Genomic DNA, 19,881 nt, shown 5'->3' with positions numbered 1-19,881 from the left:
TGCTCTCCTCTCCCTTTGACAATGTATACCCAAGATGGTAATAACTACAGCATTTTATAGTTCTTGGTACTGCAGTGAAAAAAGCACAATTATTTCAACATGAGCTACTTCAGTTGACACTGATGGTACTTTAAATATCAACTAGTTTCCTTGCAATATCATAATTAGTCTGCATGTCAGCACAGAAGAGGAAAGGGAAGAAAATCTATACCACCATTTCTGAAGCATGTGGGAGGTGTAAAATTTGATACATAAACATGGATAGGCTTTCATCATATGAAATCATGCCTTAAACAGATTAAAAGAGAAGGTGCCTTGTTTATATTCATATTCCTAAAGGAGAGCTGGACTTGCAAAGGCAGGGATTACTACAATGAGCTGGCTTTCATATCACAAAAATCTGTATTGTGTTTTGCCCTTGTGGTTAGAAATCACCACCACCAATAAGTGTTCAAGGGAGCTGCTTGGCATGTATAGTCTTCCTCTGGTAGTGCTTCTAGCACAGAAGGTCTAGTTAAGAACTGTCCTTACTCTTGTTACTTCAGTTATTATTGTCGTATTTTTACTGATGGGCAGGCGGCAAGGCACTTTTCAGAATTACTGTCCCAGATACTACCCCTATTAGAAGGGTGACTGCACTCTTAGATTTATGTAATCCTGGGGACCACACAGACTTCTCCTTGCTCTTTCTGGACATGTTGCCATGGAGCAGAAAATAAAATACTTTGAGAGCTGACTCAAATCCCCACTCTACAACTTCTTTTGGCTTGTATTTCCCAAGCAGTCAGACACAGACAGAAACTAACAGAGCTGTCTTTGCTTTCTTTTATGGTATAAGTGCAAGCGCAATTTAAATTATTGAGGGAGTAAAGAACATGAGGCAGTGAGAATGTCTGCATGCCAGATGAAGCAATTCTCAAACTTCCTCTCAAAGAAGAATGTGTTGGGAGAGAAGCCAGATGGTTCTTCACACTAATTTGTAGGGCAACATTATGCATTTTTAACCACAACCTTCAACTAACTAACTCCCAAATTAGTTTGCATAGGACTACATTCTTAATTACTTTGGGGAAACCTGAGAAGAGAGCAATAGAAACTGCTCCCCTCACCAACCTTGCCACTCACCATCCTTCACCAGTGTACCAAAGGTAAAAGTCTTAGGGACTGAGCTAGATCCATGAACGCTCACCCTAAAATATAGCAATTAGTCTTTAAGATTTCACAATGTTTTGTCTCTTTTCCTCCTTTTTTGTTTTTGAGAGGGTCTGATCATCTTACCAGGTAAAGGTTCCCTTTGACATTTAGTCCAGTCGTGTCCAGCTCTAGGGCGTGGTGCTCATCCCCGTCTCCAAGCTGTAGAGCCAGCGTTTGTCCGTAGACAGTTTCCTTGGTCATGTGGCCAGCATGACTAGACACGGAACACCATTACCTTCTCACCGTGGTGGTACCTATTTTTCTACTCACATTTACATGCCTTCGAACTGCTAGGTTGGCAGGAGCTGGGACAAGTGACGGGAGCTCACTCCGTCAAGTGGATTCGATCTTACGACTTCTGGTCTTCTGACCTTGCAGCACAGAGGCTTCTGCGGTTTAACCCGCAGCGCCACCATGTCCCCCTCATCTTACCAGAGACAGCAACAGTTCTTTCCAAAGGCACAGAAGGAAAATGGGACACAGAGAGCAAATGGAAATGATTGGAAATTTCTCGCAGCTTTGTGATATTAATAATTCTGTACTTTTGGAGTGGATACCCAAGAAAAATATGGGAGGGAGACAAAGTTGGTCCATGAACCCCAAATTCTGAACTTTGCTTACAACTGGAATTTACAAGTCAGGTCTCTGTCTTGAGGCCTCAGTTCTCAGCAACCACTCCAGTGAGGGCTGGCAATGTCGTATCTCCCTCTTCATCCATGCTCCAAAAAATTAAAGAAACATGGGGCTGCATCATTAGTGACCTATCATCATGTTTGTTCTTGTGTTCTTGTTTTTCATTATGTGGAGCCAATTGGGAATATATGCATACACACACACTCTTTCTCACTCTCTCTTTCACCTGAATTCTAGACAAATAATGTCATATAAAAATAACCAGGTTAAGTAGTATCAGGCACAACTAGCTTGTTAGAGCTACTCTCCCTATACCAAACTCAAATTAGCACAAGAGCGAAAAGGTCTAACTTGCTGCTCCTCAACAGGTGCAACAAAGGTGAATAAATAAATATTTATATAGTTAAATAAGCACAAACGCCTTCAGGAAATATTGAAAGACATTCCGCTTTTCGGCAAAACAAAACCTATGCATATTTTCTAATGCATTGCAGCAAATACATGTCCAAGAATGAAGACCACTTAATTGATAATGTTCAAACAATAGTCATGAAGGACCATTCAACTGTCCAGCAAGATAACTGGCTACAGTGACATGCCCACATCTTCCACCCACTCTCTCTAGAGGGCATCCCTTAATAGACAGTTAAAAGTAAAACCTCAACTGATCAAGCCTTACAACTTCAGCTGGTCCTTACAGGACTCCAGGGCTTGAATGCCACACAAAAAAATACTGTTGACACATGGGAGACATGAAAGCAGGTCTTATTCCATGTACTGTACCTTGCTGCGTGTACAACAAGGAATGCAATTGACAATTTGTTAACTAGTGGCAATTTGCCACTGTGATTTACACCATGGCACCTGTAACAGCATAAATAGTCAACAAGATACTGTCCATGGTATATATTTTTAATCATTAAGCAAAGGAAACATTCATGTTAAGTAGCTTTCTAGAATGTTCAACAATAAAAATATCATCACTACCATTTGTTTGGCACCCTCATATTTTCAGTGCCAACTTGTTTTACCTTCTTTGCTCCATAGCGCTAAAGAGCTGTCAGTCCCACGCCTGATTACTTTATAGTGGGGTGGGGGAGCAGGAGGCTGGACACAGATCTAGATAGCATTACTGTAGTTGCCAGAGGGAACAACTGGATCTCATTTTAAGTGCAAATCTATTTATAAGCAGGAAAACAAGTTAACTTACAAGGAAGTCACGAACAGCTGGAAGAGAAACCAGCCTTTTCACTCCATTTTCAGCAGCCACTCCAAGCCAATTAAGCACAGCCCAGGACCAAAGATAGCTATGGCTTCCATGCCAATAGCTCACAAAAGCAAACGTGATTGCAGTAGAAAACAGCATCTTAAACATACTGCAGTGCGATCCTCCCATTGGGACGTAAATATACCTGCCAGGGAAATTATAAACAGAAGCAATTAAGACTTCACAGCTACTGCAATATATGTTTGTTTTATTAGCAATGCTGAAGTGTTGCTTTGACTAATTGTCTGACATTTTCTATCAGCAAATCTCTCAAGTTGCTTCACGACAGTGGATTGTTCCGTAAAATTGCCACGCTGTGCTAACTGCCAAGACAGTGCATCTTTTTCCAGTGGAAGATGTATTGGCTGAATATGTGGGCTATGTGACATTCTCAGTGCATTTAAACTTATGAAGTTCTGAGGTGGGACACAATTGGTTTAAGACATGACAAAGTTCCTATTAATTGTCAGATATTAATCAGCAAGAGAGCTCATATGTATACGGACGGACGGATGGACAGACGGACAGATAGATGCACACTCAGATCTTTTTGACCATTTTTCCACAATACATTTGTAAAGCACTGTTTGAATACAGATGGTTGAAATATTTAATGAGAAACTATTGGTTAAAATTTCACACCGGGTGTGCTATAAGGAAAAATGACTGATCTAGAAATGTCTGATTTTCAATGAGGACCTGCAACCAAGTCCTCACCCTGATTTATTCATTCTATTTGATGTGGAGTTCAGAAGTCATCATCTTTAATTTGAAGCTCTCTAATATCTTCACACTGCTTCTTCTGCCTTTTTATTTAATAGGGGGAAAATTCCATTAAGGAAGAAAATATGTAATAACTGCACAATGCCTTTTACCTGTGAACACTAGGAAGCACCTTCAGTAACATACAGTCCTGCTCTGAGTTTTCGTATTCAGAGGGGAAATGAAAAATAAAAAGTGCCTTGCCTATTATGTGTTCAGGTATTGTAGTTCTTTCACTGACCTTAAGGGAAAGTAAAATTCGCTCTCCAGTCCACACCGTGTTCCACACATATCAGAGACATACAGGTCTAACTAAAGAAGGCGACTCAAGGTCCAAGCATTTATTCTGAAGTGCTCCTGACATCTCAGAATAGTAATCTTTTTTTTCTGTATGATATCCAGCACTTGTTTTTGAAGGCATGCTTTTCAAATTTATGCTAGAATTCTAAAGCCATGTACTCATGAGTAAGGCACATTGAATAGAGTGATGCTGACTCAATTGACATAGAACTCTACTATAGATCGATAACATCTCTTTAGAAAAGTATATCTGATGATCATACTCTAGACTGAACCACATGAGAATCCAAACAGGTGATGTTAAGTGAATCCCATTAATTCTTGTAAAGCTCAGAGATTATTAGATATATAATAAAGTCAGAGGTTATATAAACTGCACTGAAGTGCTTTTCAAGTGCTATGATGCCCCTGCAATTGCGAGGCTGCCACGTTCTCATCTGTCATTTCCACTTGCCAAATAGCTCTGCTAGATGAATATACACACAAATTTTGTCTGACAGTAAGAAAGAGGGGCAAATGCAGAGACTCACCTGCTGCTCTATGCATTTGCAGAATGTTAGTGTTTTTAGAAAGCTAATTAAGACTTGATGCTTTTGAATTGTGGTGCTGGAGGAGACTCTTGAGAGTCCATTGGACTGCAAAAAGAACAAACCTATCCATTCTAAAGGAAATCAACCCTGAGTGCTCACTGGAAGGACAGATCCTGAAGTTGAGGCTCCAGTACTTTGGCCAACTCATGAGAAAAGACCCTGGAAAAAGACCCTGATGTTGGGAAAGTGTGAAGGCAAGAGGAGAAGGGGATGACCGAGGGCGAGATGGTTGGACAGTGTCATCGCAGCGACCAACATGAATTTGACCCAACTCTGGGAGGCAGTGGAAGACAAGAGGACCTGGTGTGCTCTGGTCCATGGGGTCACAAAGAGTCGGACACGATTTAATGACTAAACAACAATAAATTGCAACTAAAATTGTATAAAGCTACCATTTACTAGTGCGAATATTGTCCTGAGATGTTTAAATGGATATTAATTTGTGTATTTTTATTTAAAGGTAGTTTTAGCTACTGATAGTGTATTTTATTGCTGGTGAATTTTGTTGTATTTAATATACAGTAATTTATATGATTTTTATGTATGATTTTATTGTGTATTGTGAATCACCTCAGTGTGGCAGTACTAATAAGGAAGTATAGAAAAGGAAATAAATAGATTAATAGATCGACAGGTTACTATAAATACTATTACTATACTAATTATCACCATCATCTTAGAAGTATAGAGCTGGAAGTGACCCTATGGATCATCAAGACCAGCCTCTGTCAAGGAAGCACAGTAGAGAATCAAAATCCCAACCTCTGGCCAGATACCTAAACCACTGCGCTATAATAAATAATAAAAGAATTGATTTAAATTAATTAACAATTACAAAAGTTATTTATTTAACTGTGAAATAAATATAATTATAGACCAATTCTAAAACATCTTTGAGAACCATACACTTTAAACTTTGTTTCTCTCCTAAAACTACAGTAGCAGCAACTGCTGAGAAACTATAAGAAAGTGGCTAGAAGTTTAAATAATTAATCAAGGCTCTTTAAGTAACAATTAATCTTCTTAGATGACAAAAGACCTAAGTCTCTTGAAACAAACCATTCTGACTTAAGGAGCAGAATTGCCAGGGAAGAGGGTGATAATTAAATGTTTCCTCCTTAAAGTACAAATGATAACAAGGGTTCTAAAGACTTCTAGAGGTCAATTTTTTTAATATGTGGGACATCACTTGGCCCACCCCATTAGCTCCCAAGAAGACTACAGAGAAGTAACTGATGCATTTGGTAACCCCAGATTACTCTGTTACCTCTTGATGGCTCAGAAATGAGGTTTTAAAAAAAAGGCCTAGGAGAGTGATATGGGAAACATATGTGCACAAACATGCACACACACCCCACCAGCAGTACCATAAACAAAAAATAGCCTCAGATATGATTCAAGTAGTATCCAGTCTTGGATACTACTTGAATTTCTACCTTATGAGAACAAGCATGAAATGGAGACAAGTTGTCTAACGAAAATATTAGCTTAATGTAGAGTAATAGTACAGAAAACACAGAAAGATCTGTTGCACCTTAAAGATAAACAGTGAAAGGTAAATTTTATTTGGCGTAATCAGTTAGGGACTGCAGTTGACTTCATAGTCCCCAAAATCTTATGCCAAGCAAAATGTGTTAGAGTCAACCTATACACCAAAAGAAGTGTCATATAATTAATCTATTTTCTTTTCCACAATATGATTTCTTTGCAGGTATGAATCTCAGATGTCAGACTTGCAACTGAGGCCTACATTTGTCTCTATGTATAGTGAGGCAGGATCTGTCTTTCCAGTGTCCTTCACTCGAAGGACAAATCCTGCAGCTGAGGCTCCAATACTTTGGCCATCTCATGAGAAGAGAAGACTCCCTGGAAAAGACTCTGATGTTGGGAAAGTGTGAAGGCAAGAGGAGAAGGGGACGACAGATGATGAGATGGTTGGACAGTGTCATCGAAGCTCCCAACATGAATTTGACCCAACTCTGGGAGGCAGTGGAAGATAGGAGGACCTGGCGTGCTCTGGTCCATGGGGTCACCAAGAGTCGGACACGACTAAATGACTAAACAACAACAACATAGTGAGGAAATTATGTGGTATCAGAAATAAATGTCCTTCACTGCTTTGGGAAGCACCCAGGTAATAATAACATGTTAATCAGATTGTCTAATTTAGTTTTTTACATATCACAAGATTTTTTATTTTTTATTTTTGTTATACTCTCTGCAAGAGACTAATGTTTCAAGAGCTAGCTATACCTCTTGACACATCATCAAAAATGAACATCTAAACTTGCCATTGACAGATTATCGGGTTTCTCTCCAACCTCAGAAACACAGTTACTCCGATTGGTGGAAGCCTGGTAGTATTTTGAAAACATTCAGGATTTTGGAAATAATAAAAAGTTCTATGTGTACTCTGTATGCTTCTGCATCAATGACAGGATGTTGTGTTTGTTAATTCTTTTAATGCAGCTAGCTATCAGGGTGAATCCCGGTCACAAGCTGATCCCTTCAAAGATAATTCACTTTTAATTGTTTCTCTTCAAAATGTCCTATAACTACAGCAAGATTAAACTTGATTCACACCAAGGGTGCTCAACTGCCCTTGTTACAAAGAATTGCTGTTTTCACCAATGCGATCATCCCAGCAAATGGGCTTAGAAATAAAGGCTCTAATTAAAAACAGTGTTTTCAATTACAGTTCAGTTTACATGGTGTCAACTCTCTCTCTCCCTAGGTGACTTCTCTGACTGCTGCACAGGGGAGAAAGAGATTCAATTTTCTGACTTTTACTATCTGGTGTCAGCAGTTGGTTAACTGAGCAGAATTAATTTCCTTCTGTGTAGGGGGAAAAAAACTTCGGAGGTGAATCCATGGGGAACACGGCCACGGTATCGACCCTGGAACCAGCAGATGACACACGTAATACATGTGGCATTAAGGTGTGAATGAATCAAGACTAAGTTACCTGTATCATTGCCACTGAAATCAGATAAGATGCTAAGTTATAACTATTGTTTCTCACTCATTCTAAAGGATGTGACTTAGTGTTGTTCCAACTTGATATTAACGCTGAAGTGAACTGTCAGAAAAATAAGCACTTGTCTATCATCAGTGATGTGCACATACATGTTCTGCCATCTAGATCTAGAGGCTAAGAGAATACTCACACGTATGGAAAGCTGGAGTCTAGAAATTTTCCAAAAAACCTTTTGTATATTTCTATTTTCTTTTTAAGTGATGTGCCATGATAGTACATAAGCTGGCAATTGCTCTCTTTGGTTTTTTGGTTGGTTGGGGTTTTTTTGTTGGTTGTGTGTTTTTGTTTGCTTGTTTTGTTTTGTTTTTGCACAGTGTGGCGCATGAAAGATTTAAGAAAAACTACCAGATTTTGAAACGTTAAAGGTATTTTGATTAACAATCTACTTTCTGCATTCAAATATATATAACCAAGCATAAAATATGCAGGACATCACCTGTGAGTATACACAGAACTGGGGACCTCAGCCCTTTTCTAATTATAGTTGCTTTGCATATGGTGATAATTCTCAGGATGATGAATTTCTGTTGCATACCAAATGCCACTCCCCCCCCCCCAATATTTGCATGGAATCAAAGAAAATACATCGTACAACTGCTTCAGAGTCTGTCTTTAAACAGAATTCTGTAGCTGGATTTTAATCTGATAAAGCAGTGGTTCTTAACCTTTTAGAAAGAAACGCCCCCTTGAGCCATTGAGGAAGTTATCATCGCTCCCTCCCCGCGGTGATGGCATCTTTCTTATTTATTTATTTATTTATTTATTTATTTATTTATTTATTTATTTATTTATTTATTTATTTATTTATTTATTTATTTATTTATTTATTTATTTATCTATTTGTTTATCTATCTATCTATCTATCTATCTATCTATCTATCTATCTATCTATCTATCTATCTATCTATTTATTTATTTATGACACTTAAATTCAATGACCCCTGAAAACAAAATTCAATTCCAAGAAAATGAAATGCCCCAAAAAAGTAACATTTAATGATTTAGTTGCAAGTGAATTTTAAGATGCAAAAAGAAATATAAAAAGGGCATAAAAACAAACCACAATGCAGGAACTAAAAATTTCAAGACGAAAACTCTGAAACTAAATTAAGATTGGAGGAAAATATATATTCATGCACACTGTAAAAAGGCTGCAGCCATCTTAACAGGTTTGGCTTGCTCCAGCGCCCCCCTACCGCCCCCCTTCTGCTCCAGCGCCCCCACACCGCCCCTTTTCGTTCTACCGCCCCCCTGAAAAATGAAATCGCCCCCTGGGGGGCATTATCGCCCACGTTAAGAACCACTGCTGTAGCCAATTGTGTATCCATCTGACACTTGATCTATCCAGCCCACACCTAGTTAGCTTGCTAAACAGGATATCATGGGGCACTTTGTCCAAAGCATTGCTGAAGTCAAAATATACTATGTCTTGTTGCAAGCAACTGAAAATTTTATAATTCATGTAGTAATTACAGTGGTGCCTCGCATAGTGATCGCTCCTTTTAGCGATGAAATCGCTTTGCGATGCATTTTTTACGATCGCAGAAGCGATCGCTTTGCGATGTTTCCTATGGGGGAATTTCCCTTTGCGATGCTCAGTTCCCCACTTCGGGAACCGAGCATCACAAAGCGACGATTTTAAAACAGCTGATCAGCGGTTTCAAAATGGCCACTGGGTAAACAAAATGGCCACCCGCTGTGTTTAGGGATGGATTCCTCGCTTAAGAGGCAGCAAAAATGGCCATGCTATGGAGGATTTTCACTGAATGGTGAGTTTTCAGCCCATAGGTAAGCACTGAAGGGGTTTCAATGCATTTTATGGGCTTTTTAATATCGCATAGCGACGTTTTCGTTCTGCAGCGATTTTTGCGGAACGAATTAACGTCGCAATGTGAGGCACCACTGTATAGTAATTATTACACTCTGCCTGATATCAAGGTGAAGGCTAAAGATTTTCTATCTGTTAGTTTTAAAATAATAATCATGTACTGGTAAGTAGATTCTGACTAATGGCGACCCTGTTAAGTGTTTTCCAGGTAGAAAATACTTGTAAGTGGTTTACCAATCCCTGGGAGTGCCTCGGGATTGCACAGCTTGCCCAAGGCCACACAGGCTGGCTCTACTCATAGGAAGCACAGTGGGGAAATGGACTCCCAACCTCTGGCTCTGCAGCAAGATACCTATATCACTGAGCTATCCAGCCAGCTTCCATTAAAACATTGTGCCAGTTTCACAGGGCTAACTGAAGATATGCTGCTTAAGGCAAGGGACTAGATGATGATCCCTTCTCATTCCATATACAGAAACTGACTAGCTTCCTAGTTGAAGGGCTGGCATCCTCAATTATATATCAAAGGCAGCAGGCTAGTTTAAGGACCTCTGGGCAGAGCAAGTGCCACAAAGTCCCTCCAGCAGTCAAGAACACATGATGCACTAATGGAAAACAGTTTTGATGGCTTCATTTTTGATAGACAATTAGGATCCCTGAAGAAGAAAAAATGAACCCCAAGCCAACAAAATTGCTCACTCATTTTGATTTTTTTCAAAATTGAAATTTAGCACTTGGATTTATCATGGTGGCACACAATGGGAACTTTACAGTTGTAAAGTACCTTCTCCAAGTAACTGGATGGCTTTTAAAGTCAGCTTATCTGTTGCAGGCAAGCTGTTCCATTTAAACTGCATGCCATCATTTTAACTCACAAGCTGCCCATTAGTGAATTGGACAGATTATGTAAATATTACCCTTCAAATCCCTCCTGTATCACAAACATAATTACTGAAATACATAAGAATGACATTTCTTTATGAAGGAAAACCTTCACATCCAGTAAAATCCACTTCCTTGGCTCTATGTAAGCCACAATATAGGAAGAACAGCACAAGCTACAAGACGACAATATCTTCTCACAGAAAGTGTTTTATTATGCTTCCAAACTTTTCTGCTTAATGGTCCTGGAATTTCAAAAAAATCCATATGATTAAGCACTTTGTGATTTTACAATATCCAAATTTCAACTTTTGAACACCCTTTCCCCCATCAAATAATCTGCTTTTGCACCCGCAATGATACATTTTCCATGAATGAAAGCAGTGTGCAGCTGAATAACTATTTGCATAGTCTTCACAACCTCCAGTTTGGAATTAAAGTACATTTGATGAGGGAGAGGGCCAAGCAAGATGTCCCTTTATGAGAGGGAGGTGCCAAAGAAATGAAATAATAAATAGAGATATGAAAGAATGAGCAAGAGATGAGAGAACACAGTCTCCAATGTTTGGCAGTCTCCAATAGTAGGCTCCAGCAGCACCAGGAGGAGGTGATCACTTTTTTCAGCGCAGGTCCTCATACACCGCAAAGATATTTATGGAGGGCTAGGGAACAAAGCACTGTTGTTCTGTGGATGACACAGAAAGCTGAAAGAGGAGACATAAGGAAGAAAGTTCTCTTCTAAACACCTGCTGAACACTGGCTTTAGCCCAATGCTGGTTTCTATCTTAAAACTGTTCAGGAATGGTATGAGGAACAGTACAAAGTGTTCAAGGTCTTGCCTTGGCCTCCAAATTCCCCAGATCTCAATCTATTAAGCATCTATGGGATGTGCTGGAACACCAAACCAAACCTATGGAGATCCCACCTGGCAACCTGTTGAACTTAAAGGACCTACTGCTAGTTAATGTCTCGGTGCCAGATACCACAGGACACATTCAAAGTCCATGCCTCGACGCAGCAGAGCTGTTTTGTCAGCATATGGGGGACCTGCACGATCTTAGGCAGGTGGTTTTAATGTTGTGACTGATCAGTGTACGTCCCAAAGCAGAAACACCAGTCCTTTCAGAGGCAAAGAAAAATCTATTCCTTCAAGCTTTCTAATCTACACAGTATTTAAATTCTTAAATGCAATCTTTACTAATTTAACAAGCTTGCCTAAGTGCCTGCTGTCTTTAATATTTTAAAGGGCAAGGACCTGGAGAGAACAGAGAAAGCCATGAACCGTAGTAACGTTCTTAATGTCAGTTTCTAGTGGAAGAGAATAAGATGATGATAGTTCCCTCTTTCAGTAACTTAATTCTACTTTATATTTGTTACATAAACTGCTGAATGTATCTTAAAGGTCAATTTAATAATATATGGGATTTCAGTGTATTTTCACTGCTCCCTAATATTTTCACAATGCCAGAGTTTTTTCCAAGAAACATGACCATAATCATATCTTTAAAATATCTTTCTTGCTGATCAGATCTGGCGATCGCAATCATTATACATATTTGTGCCCTTTATTAGGCGTAACATGGACTTTGGAATTTTCTTTGTTCAAAAATTTATTATCTAAATCAGGGGCTATGAAGCCTCAGTCTGTGGAAATGTAATTTCCCCCTTCCCAGCTTCCCCAATGGGGAATTTCCTCTTCCCCATGATAAGAACATTTTGTGGCTTGGGTTTCCCCCAAGCAAAAAGGCTAAAATACGTCTCATAAGGCTGACATACTGGCAACTAAGAGCTTTAAGCCAAATATTTTGGGGTTGGGTTTTTGTTTTCTGTTGTTGTTTTTACCTTTGTATGTGTGTTGTCAGAAAACAATGCATCTGGAAAATCATTTCCAAACAGAAAATTCAGAATAAAGGGAGAAAAGTTTGGAAGCAGTATATGTGAAGATTTTCTATCCCCCACATCCCCCACATGTGTTCTTCCTCAGAGGCCATATACAGTGTCTAACTGCTGTCAAAGCTACAGCTAACCTTTTCCTCTCAAACTGAAGAAGTTTCTGCCTTAAAAGTTCATTGAGCCCTCCTTCTTGGCTTCAGAAGAGATGAAGCTGGGATCTGTAAAGACAGATCTTTTGTGCACATAGCCTTTTTATGTCTATATTGCCATACTGTATTTTAGTCCAGTTCCAACCACAACTACTTCGATTCTTTTCTTATCAATGAAGCTGGGGACCTGTCCAGCAAATCAGGAGGCAAGGTTCCCAATGACATTAGATGAATTGTCCAGCTGGAGAAAGTAACCTAGGACAATGTTCACAGTTGGTTGTGTTGCCACATCCTTGACTCACAGCCATTGTTGGCCAGGGCTTCCTTTTCCCAAGAATGGCTGCCAAACATTCCTCTTGGATCCACTACTATCTCTGCTCCAATAATCCTTGGGATGAATTAGAAATGGCAGAGTCAGATCAGTCAGAATATAGGGGTCTGTCAGATTTAGGGACTCAGCACTTCACAGCATCTTCAGGTCTCGTGTGCATGTCAAATATAAACATGCATGTTTCGTGGAGAAATGTCCAACAGATCTTTTTATGTGTTTATTTATTTTGGAAGTTTGAAAAGCCTTCAGTTATACTTGATGACAATAGCAGCCATCTCTTGTATTTCTTTTGCATTTTCTGATGTTTATATTTAAGTTTGCCTGAGTGGCAATCATAGTTTATATGTTTTTATGTATGTTTTTACATTCTTGGGTATGCCTGGATGGCAAACCAATAAAGATACCGTATTTTTCGCTCTATAAGATGCACTTCCCCCCCAAAAAGTGTGGGGGGAGTGTCTGCATCTTATGGAGCGAATACTGTAAAACAGCGGTCCCCAGGGCCCAGTGAGGGGATGGTGGGGGAGCCTCAGAAGGGTCCGAGAGTGCCTTCCAGGGCCCTTCAGAGGCTACACCCACCCGACCCCGTGGGGCCAGCAGGGATGGAATCGTGACCTTCCAGGAGCCTTCTGAGGCTTGGAAAGCCTCAGAAGGGTCCTAGAAGCTGGCGATTTCACCCCCGCTGGCCCAACAGGGGGTCAGGGGGAGCTTCCAAAGGGTCCAAGAGTGCCTTCCACGACCCTTTGGAGGCTACCCCCCGCGAGGCCAGCAGGGGCGAAATTGCGACCTTACAGGAGGCTTGGAATGCTTCAGAAGGGTCCTGGAAACTGGCGATTTCGCCCCTGCTGGCCCCGGGGGAGGTGTTGAGGGAGGCTCCGAAAAGTCCTGGAAGGCACTCCCCACCTCCACCCCCGCGAGCCCAGCAGGCCGAAATTGCCAGAATATTTTTTCCTGTTTTCCTCCACACCATTAAAAATGAGGTATGTCTTATGGAGAGACGTGTCTTATGGAACGAAAAATACAGTAGGTTATTTGTTCAGGTAAATCTCTGTTAATCTCTGAATAATGTTTATATATTTGCTAGTAAAGCAGGATAACAGCCACAATTAAAAAGAGCTCTTTTCAGGCAAGATTTTAAAAATTGATTAAGAGCAAAGATTTGTTTAGAATTACTGCTATATTATATAGGCAATTTTGTGTCAACAATAGCATATTGACAGATAGGAGCCAGGTGTGCAAGCAGATCCACCTCAGTTTGTTGACTGAAGATAATAATATAAATAAAACTCATTGAGTAAGAGTTAGTAAAAGAAAGAAAGCCACATAAACAAGTAAAGAAGCAATTTAAGCTGCCTAAATTAATATTTGGGGACAAGAGACTGTCATTATAGAACTTTTATTTTTTACTGTTATATATGAACTAGAGATTAAATTAAAGTGTACAAAATAAGATCAGCTGGGCTGATTCAGTTTTCTGCTAAGAAAGAGTAGAATAAAAAAACAAAAGGTCTGAATAAGAGTAGTGCTTCACCATGAGCGGTGTATAACTTATTCTTATGCCAAAAAGAGGCTAAACATGTATACAACGCTGTTCAGATGAATTTTCATTTTGAAGTGCTAAAATCTATGTGAGTTTTATGCAAAGAAGAATGTCTGATGCAGGAAGAATCTACAGATACCTCACAGCTCACATGTCTACAGGCTGTGTAGAAAAGCAGAAGATACATTTTATTTGATAGCAGCACACTGCATTGGGTTCAAATAGCTGTGCTAGCTGAAGAATGGGGCAATTCACTGTTTCTCTCTCTCTCTCTCTCTCAAAAAAAACCTTTCCAAGTTCTATCATCATTTTGTGGAATAATCTCAGTGAGGTTCTACGCTCTCATGGAGTCTGCCGGATTTTTATACCTCCTACAGCCAGCAATTGCATTCTCCTTTGAGAAGGTCTCATTAGTTTTCACCCAGTACAGAAACTTAATGGAGCATAACCATTTTAGCTGCTTCGCTTTTGAACTCTTTCTTAATGATCAAGTTATGTATTGAACTGATAACATAAAGGGCCTTGGGAGATCAAAACATTAAGATAAAAATTATTTTGTAAAAAATAAATAAATAAGGTCACAGACCCCACACTAATCCTCTCTACTGAACAATGTAAATTTTAATATGGGCATAGGCTATAATAACATATAGCTGGATCAGAGTAGATTTTCACCAAGTCCAGCAGCCTGTTCACAAAGTGGCCAATTAGATGCCTATGGGAAACCAAAAGCAGGAGACAAGGACAACAGCCTCCTTCCACTCATCGAATCATAAGACAATTGACTTGGAAGGGGCCAACGATGCGGACATCAAGTCCAATCTCAATGTGGGAATCCAAATCAAATCAAATCCGACAGATGGTTGTCCAATTTTATCTTGAATGCCTCCAGCCTTGGAGTGCTCACCATCTCTCCAGAAAATTGGTTTCATTGTTGTACTGCTCTAACAGTTAAGAAGTTATGTGTCTGGCACTCTGTGATAACTAAGAACCTCTTCTGTATAACTAACTTTCAAGTATTTGAAAAGTGCTATAATATCTTCTCTCATTCCTTTTTCTCAAGACTAAACCATTTCTCTCAGTCTTTCCTCCTATGCTTGGTTTCCAGTCCCCTGATGCCCTCCTCTGAATTGGTTCCAGTTTGTTGGCATCCTTCTGAAAGCACTATGTTCACAACTGGACACAGTACTCGAGGCCTAACCAATGCCGAATAGAGGGAAATTAATACCTCATGCAATCTGGAGATTTTATTTCTGTTAATGCAGCCTAAAATAGCATTTGTCTTTTTTGCAGCCACATCGCACTGCTGGCTCATATTCAGCTTTTTATCTACAACCAATTCCAAGATCCTTCTCACTTGTAGTATTATTGAGCCACGTATCCTCCATCTCGTAACTGTGCATTTGGGTTATTTTCTCCTAGCTGTAGAATTTTGCACTTATCCCTGTTACATTTCGTTTTGTTGTTTTCAACCCAGTGCTCAAACCTATCAAGATCTTTTTGAATTTTACTCCTGTCTTCCCAGGCATTAGCTATTCCATCCAAAAATTTTTGAATATTTATTTAAGAACAGGGTAGGGTATACAAAAAGTAAGGGGGAAAAGGGAAAAAGGGTTAGGGGGATAGGAGAACATAGAGTATACAATCATCTGATCAATTCATATTACAATAACAAATCAACTTTTTGCTTTTTCACAATTTGATTACCCTCCTGCTTTCATCTTATAATTTAATTTTAATTTAATTCTATGTTACTCCAACACTATCTGGTAACTGCACCCATTTATAAAATACATCCCATCGTTCAGTTTTCTTTTGAACTGAACATTCTTTCAGCTCATCTGATAGGATATCCATTTTTGTCATTTCCCATATTTTCCCAATAAGTTTCTCTTGTTTCAGTATCTATGCTTTCTTGAGATTTTTAACATAATGCTTTTTAATTTTGGAAGCTGCATAGGTCACTGGATGACTCTTTATCCTGTCTATGTTACCTGGTGTCATGCCCAATAAAGTCGGTTCTGAAGTTTGTGCAACTTCATTTAACTGTTTGGCAAATGTCCCCTCTTTCATCATTTTCATCAGATCTTCTATTTTGCTAAGACCTTCATTCACTTGCTGAAACCCTGTTATTATTGTCTTTTGCATAGTAATCTGCCATTCCTTTTCTATTTCTTGTACTATTCCTAAACTTTGAGCTTTCACAGACCAAGTCTCCATTTGATGTCTTAAATTTTTGGGGGCCATCTCAGGCTTTCAAATACAGTGGTGCCCCACATAGCGACGTTAATCCATTCCGGATTAACGTCGCTATGCAGAAACATCGCTAAACGGATTAAAAAAACCATAGGAACGCATTAAACTTGGTTTAATGCATTCCTATGGGGCCCACACTCACTGTTCAGCGAAGTTCCTCCATGGTGCTGCCATTTTCATGCCCTTGGTAAGCAAGGGCAGGGCGTGAAAACACTTGCGGCGGCCATTTTGGGCACCCGGTGGCCATTTTGGAACCGCCGATCAGCTGTTTAAAAAACATCGCAATGCGAAGATCGGTAAGCGAAACGCTTACCGATCATCGCAATGTGAGTTTTTGCCTATGTAAACATCGCAATGCGATCGCTTTTGCGATCGCAAAAGTGACATCGCTATGCGGATTCATCGTTAAACGGTGCGCTCGTTAAGCGAGGCACCACTGTAGGTGGGGTTTGTATAGATGATACTATGTCCTTAACCACAATAATCGCCCCTTAGATATCCTTCAACAGTTTCCACAATTTTATCAACAATCCAAACCCCTAATCATAAACCTCCCCTTAGATCTCCCTCCAATCTTTATCCGCTTTGTTGCAGTGCTGCCAGTAGCTCCAGAGAAGAGCTCTCTGGAAAAAACTGGAACCGTCCGGTCTGGGATCCCCTTTTTGAAATGGGGATCGAAGGAGAGTCTAGGAGAATTCTCTCTGAAGCAGATGGTGAGCAGCAGAAGAAGAATGGGAGGCAAACCCGGACTTCTTCCCTCTGAAGAAATCACCAGCACAGATCAGAGACGGGGAGCCATATTTGGCACTGAGCCGCAAGTAACTCTTTACCGGGGGAGAAGAGAATAACCAATATAAGCTTAAAATATATAACAACTAAGTAAGCTGAAGCCTTTGATTTATGAAACAGCCCCATTAAGCTGAAAATAAGAATGAAAATATTTGGCCGAAAGAAGAAAAGCAGCAGCGAGCCTATCTTATCAATCTGCCTCAAAAGCGAAACTAACTCTTAACACAGCAGGCTGATTTCAAACCCAAGAGAGTGAGACGGAAAAATAAATCTTGTGTTTCTGGAAAAGAATCCCAGACGGTAATACCATCGGACAGGATTCAAGAGACTTGAGTTTTGTGAATGCAGTTTGGCTTGGACGTATTTCTCTTTCCTCTTTCCTGGACTCTGTGAACTTTTGATAATACAATCTGGTGGTTTTCTGGAGAAGAAAGAAGGAGCTGATGTGGTTGACTGGACTGAGGAGTATCAATGGGTTAATAGAAAGATCAGAAGATAGCCTTCAAGGACAACTACTGGACAGTCTGAGACTCTGTGACTGTTGTTTTGGTTTGTTGGACTGTGTATGAGTCTGATAATAGTAGCTTGCTAGACTCAGGAGAAGAAGAAATAATTGTGCCACGGTTCTATTTGAATTTGAATTTGCTGGGAGCTATTCCCTCCAATTTTATGTCATCCACAAATTTGATAAGTGCTCCCTGTGCCCCCTCATCCAAGTCACTACTAAAAATGTTGAAGAGCACTGAGCAGTTTATCAAAGGCTTTGCTGAAGGCAAAATATATTATGTCTACAACATTCCCAACATCTAGCAGCAAGCCTACCCAATCAACAAATAAGATTTGTCTGGTAGGATCCGTTCTTGTCAAATCTGTATTGGCTTCTAGTTACTGCTGCATGTTTTCAAGGTTCTTGCAGAGTGACCACTTTATAATCTACTCTAGAATTTTCAGTCTGTAGTTCCCAGGTTCCTCCATTCTGCCCTTTAGGAAGATAAGGAATATGTTGCTTGACTATTTTTTAAATCAATTTCAAGCTGCAAGCCTATCCCCTCCTTTTGTACTTCACATTTACCTGAAGGGTCAATGATTGTCTCATGCTCTACAATAACTGATACATTAAAAAAATGCCTCTGGTACAAGACGGTGCATGTATCCATCATGGTTAGTAGCTTCAGATAGCCATAACCTCCTTCAATGTGTTCTGTTTTATGGGACAGTCACCAATACAACTTGTGACAGTGAATTCAACAGTTTAACTATGCACTACATGGAGAATTTGTCCTTTTTATCTTTTCATATATCTTCAACACATGATCTAAGATTCTTATGTTAAGAGACAAGGAGAAAAACATCTCCTATTTTCTCTGCATCTTGCCTAATTTTACACATAAAATATTTCACTTTAGTCACCTTTTTACCTAAGCAAAACTGCCCCAACACTGCAGCCTTCCCTCATAAGGGAACTGTTCAAATCCATTGATGATGTGGGTCACTCTTTTCCGTAACTTTTCCTTTTGCAGCATTCCAAGTATGGGTGCGCTACAGATTTTTATAAGTATAGGAATCTTCCATGCATTTTGGGGAGGACGGGAGTCAAGCAATCTTTCTCACAGGCAAAGCAGAGCAGTTACTGCAGACACCAAAAGATTATGTTTACAGCCCCTTCCTTCTGAGACAATGTGCTAACAACCCATTTGCTCTTCCATGACTTCTCAATTGGTTTTTAAGCATTTAAGTCTAATTCATTCTATTACTCAATCTATGAGGCACCACTAGACAACATTATGCTTATATATGTGAAATACATTACTCATATTTACTGTCTTCACAGTTTAATTTACAGCCCAGTGAAACTCTTTGCATCAGTATTCAGTACTACAAATTTACAGTGATGCCTTGTTTAGCGATGTCAATACATGCAGGAAAAATCGCTGCTAAGCATCACTAAGCGATATTAAAAAGCCCGTAGAAACACATTAAAACGCCATTGTGTTCCTATGGGCTTAAAAACTAACCTTAAGCGAAAATCCTCCATAGGGACGGCCATTTTCAGTGCCTCTAAAGCGAGGCAACACAGCAGGCGGCCATTTTGTTTACCCGGCGGCCATTTTTGAACCACCGATCAGCTGGCCGAAAATGGGGGCTTTGCGATGATCGCTTCTCTGCAATCATCGCAAAGCGAATTTTTCCCATAGGGACCATTGCTAAGCGATCACAAAAGAGATCGCAAAAACATCGTTGCAAAGCGATTTCTTTGTTAAACGGAGCGATTGCTATGCGAGGCACCACTGTACTTTCAAAGATTGACCAGCACAAATGTATTGCTTGTTTATGCTGAACAAAGCTTCCATATTGGTGCCACTGTAAGTAAACGTCTGGACTGAAAAGAGGAAGACTTTGCTGCAGTCCAATTGTCAACCAAACTTTACA

The 19,881-nt window shown here is 39.8% G+C and overlaps 1 protein-coding gene across 6 annotated transcripts in view; it reads right to left on the bottom strand.

The window, feature by feature from the left end:
* The window catches only part of HHAT (hedgehog acyltransferase), a 205,717-nt gene that overhangs the window by 57,898 nt on the left and 127,938 nt on the right, over positions 1-19,881 (bottom strand). For all 6 annotated transcript variants that reach the window (XM_078382932.1, XM_078382931.1, XM_020794598.3 and 3 more), the window contains one exon: positions 3,038-3,239. In XM_078382932.1, the coding sequence (XP_078239058.1) occupies positions 3,038-3,239 (202 nt within the window). The remainder of the gene's footprint in view (positions 1-3,037; positions 3,240-19,881) is intronic.

The sequence above is a fragment of the Pogona vitticeps genome, chromosome 1, assembly GCF_051106095.1.
Source record: "Pogona vitticeps strain Pit_001003342236 chromosome 1, PviZW2.1, whole genome shotgun sequence".
Taxonomy (NCBI): Eukaryota; Metazoa; Chordata; class Lepidosauria; order Squamata; family Agamidae; genus Pogona; species Pogona vitticeps.
This window is presented reverse-complemented; position numbering and strand designations above follow the sequence as displayed.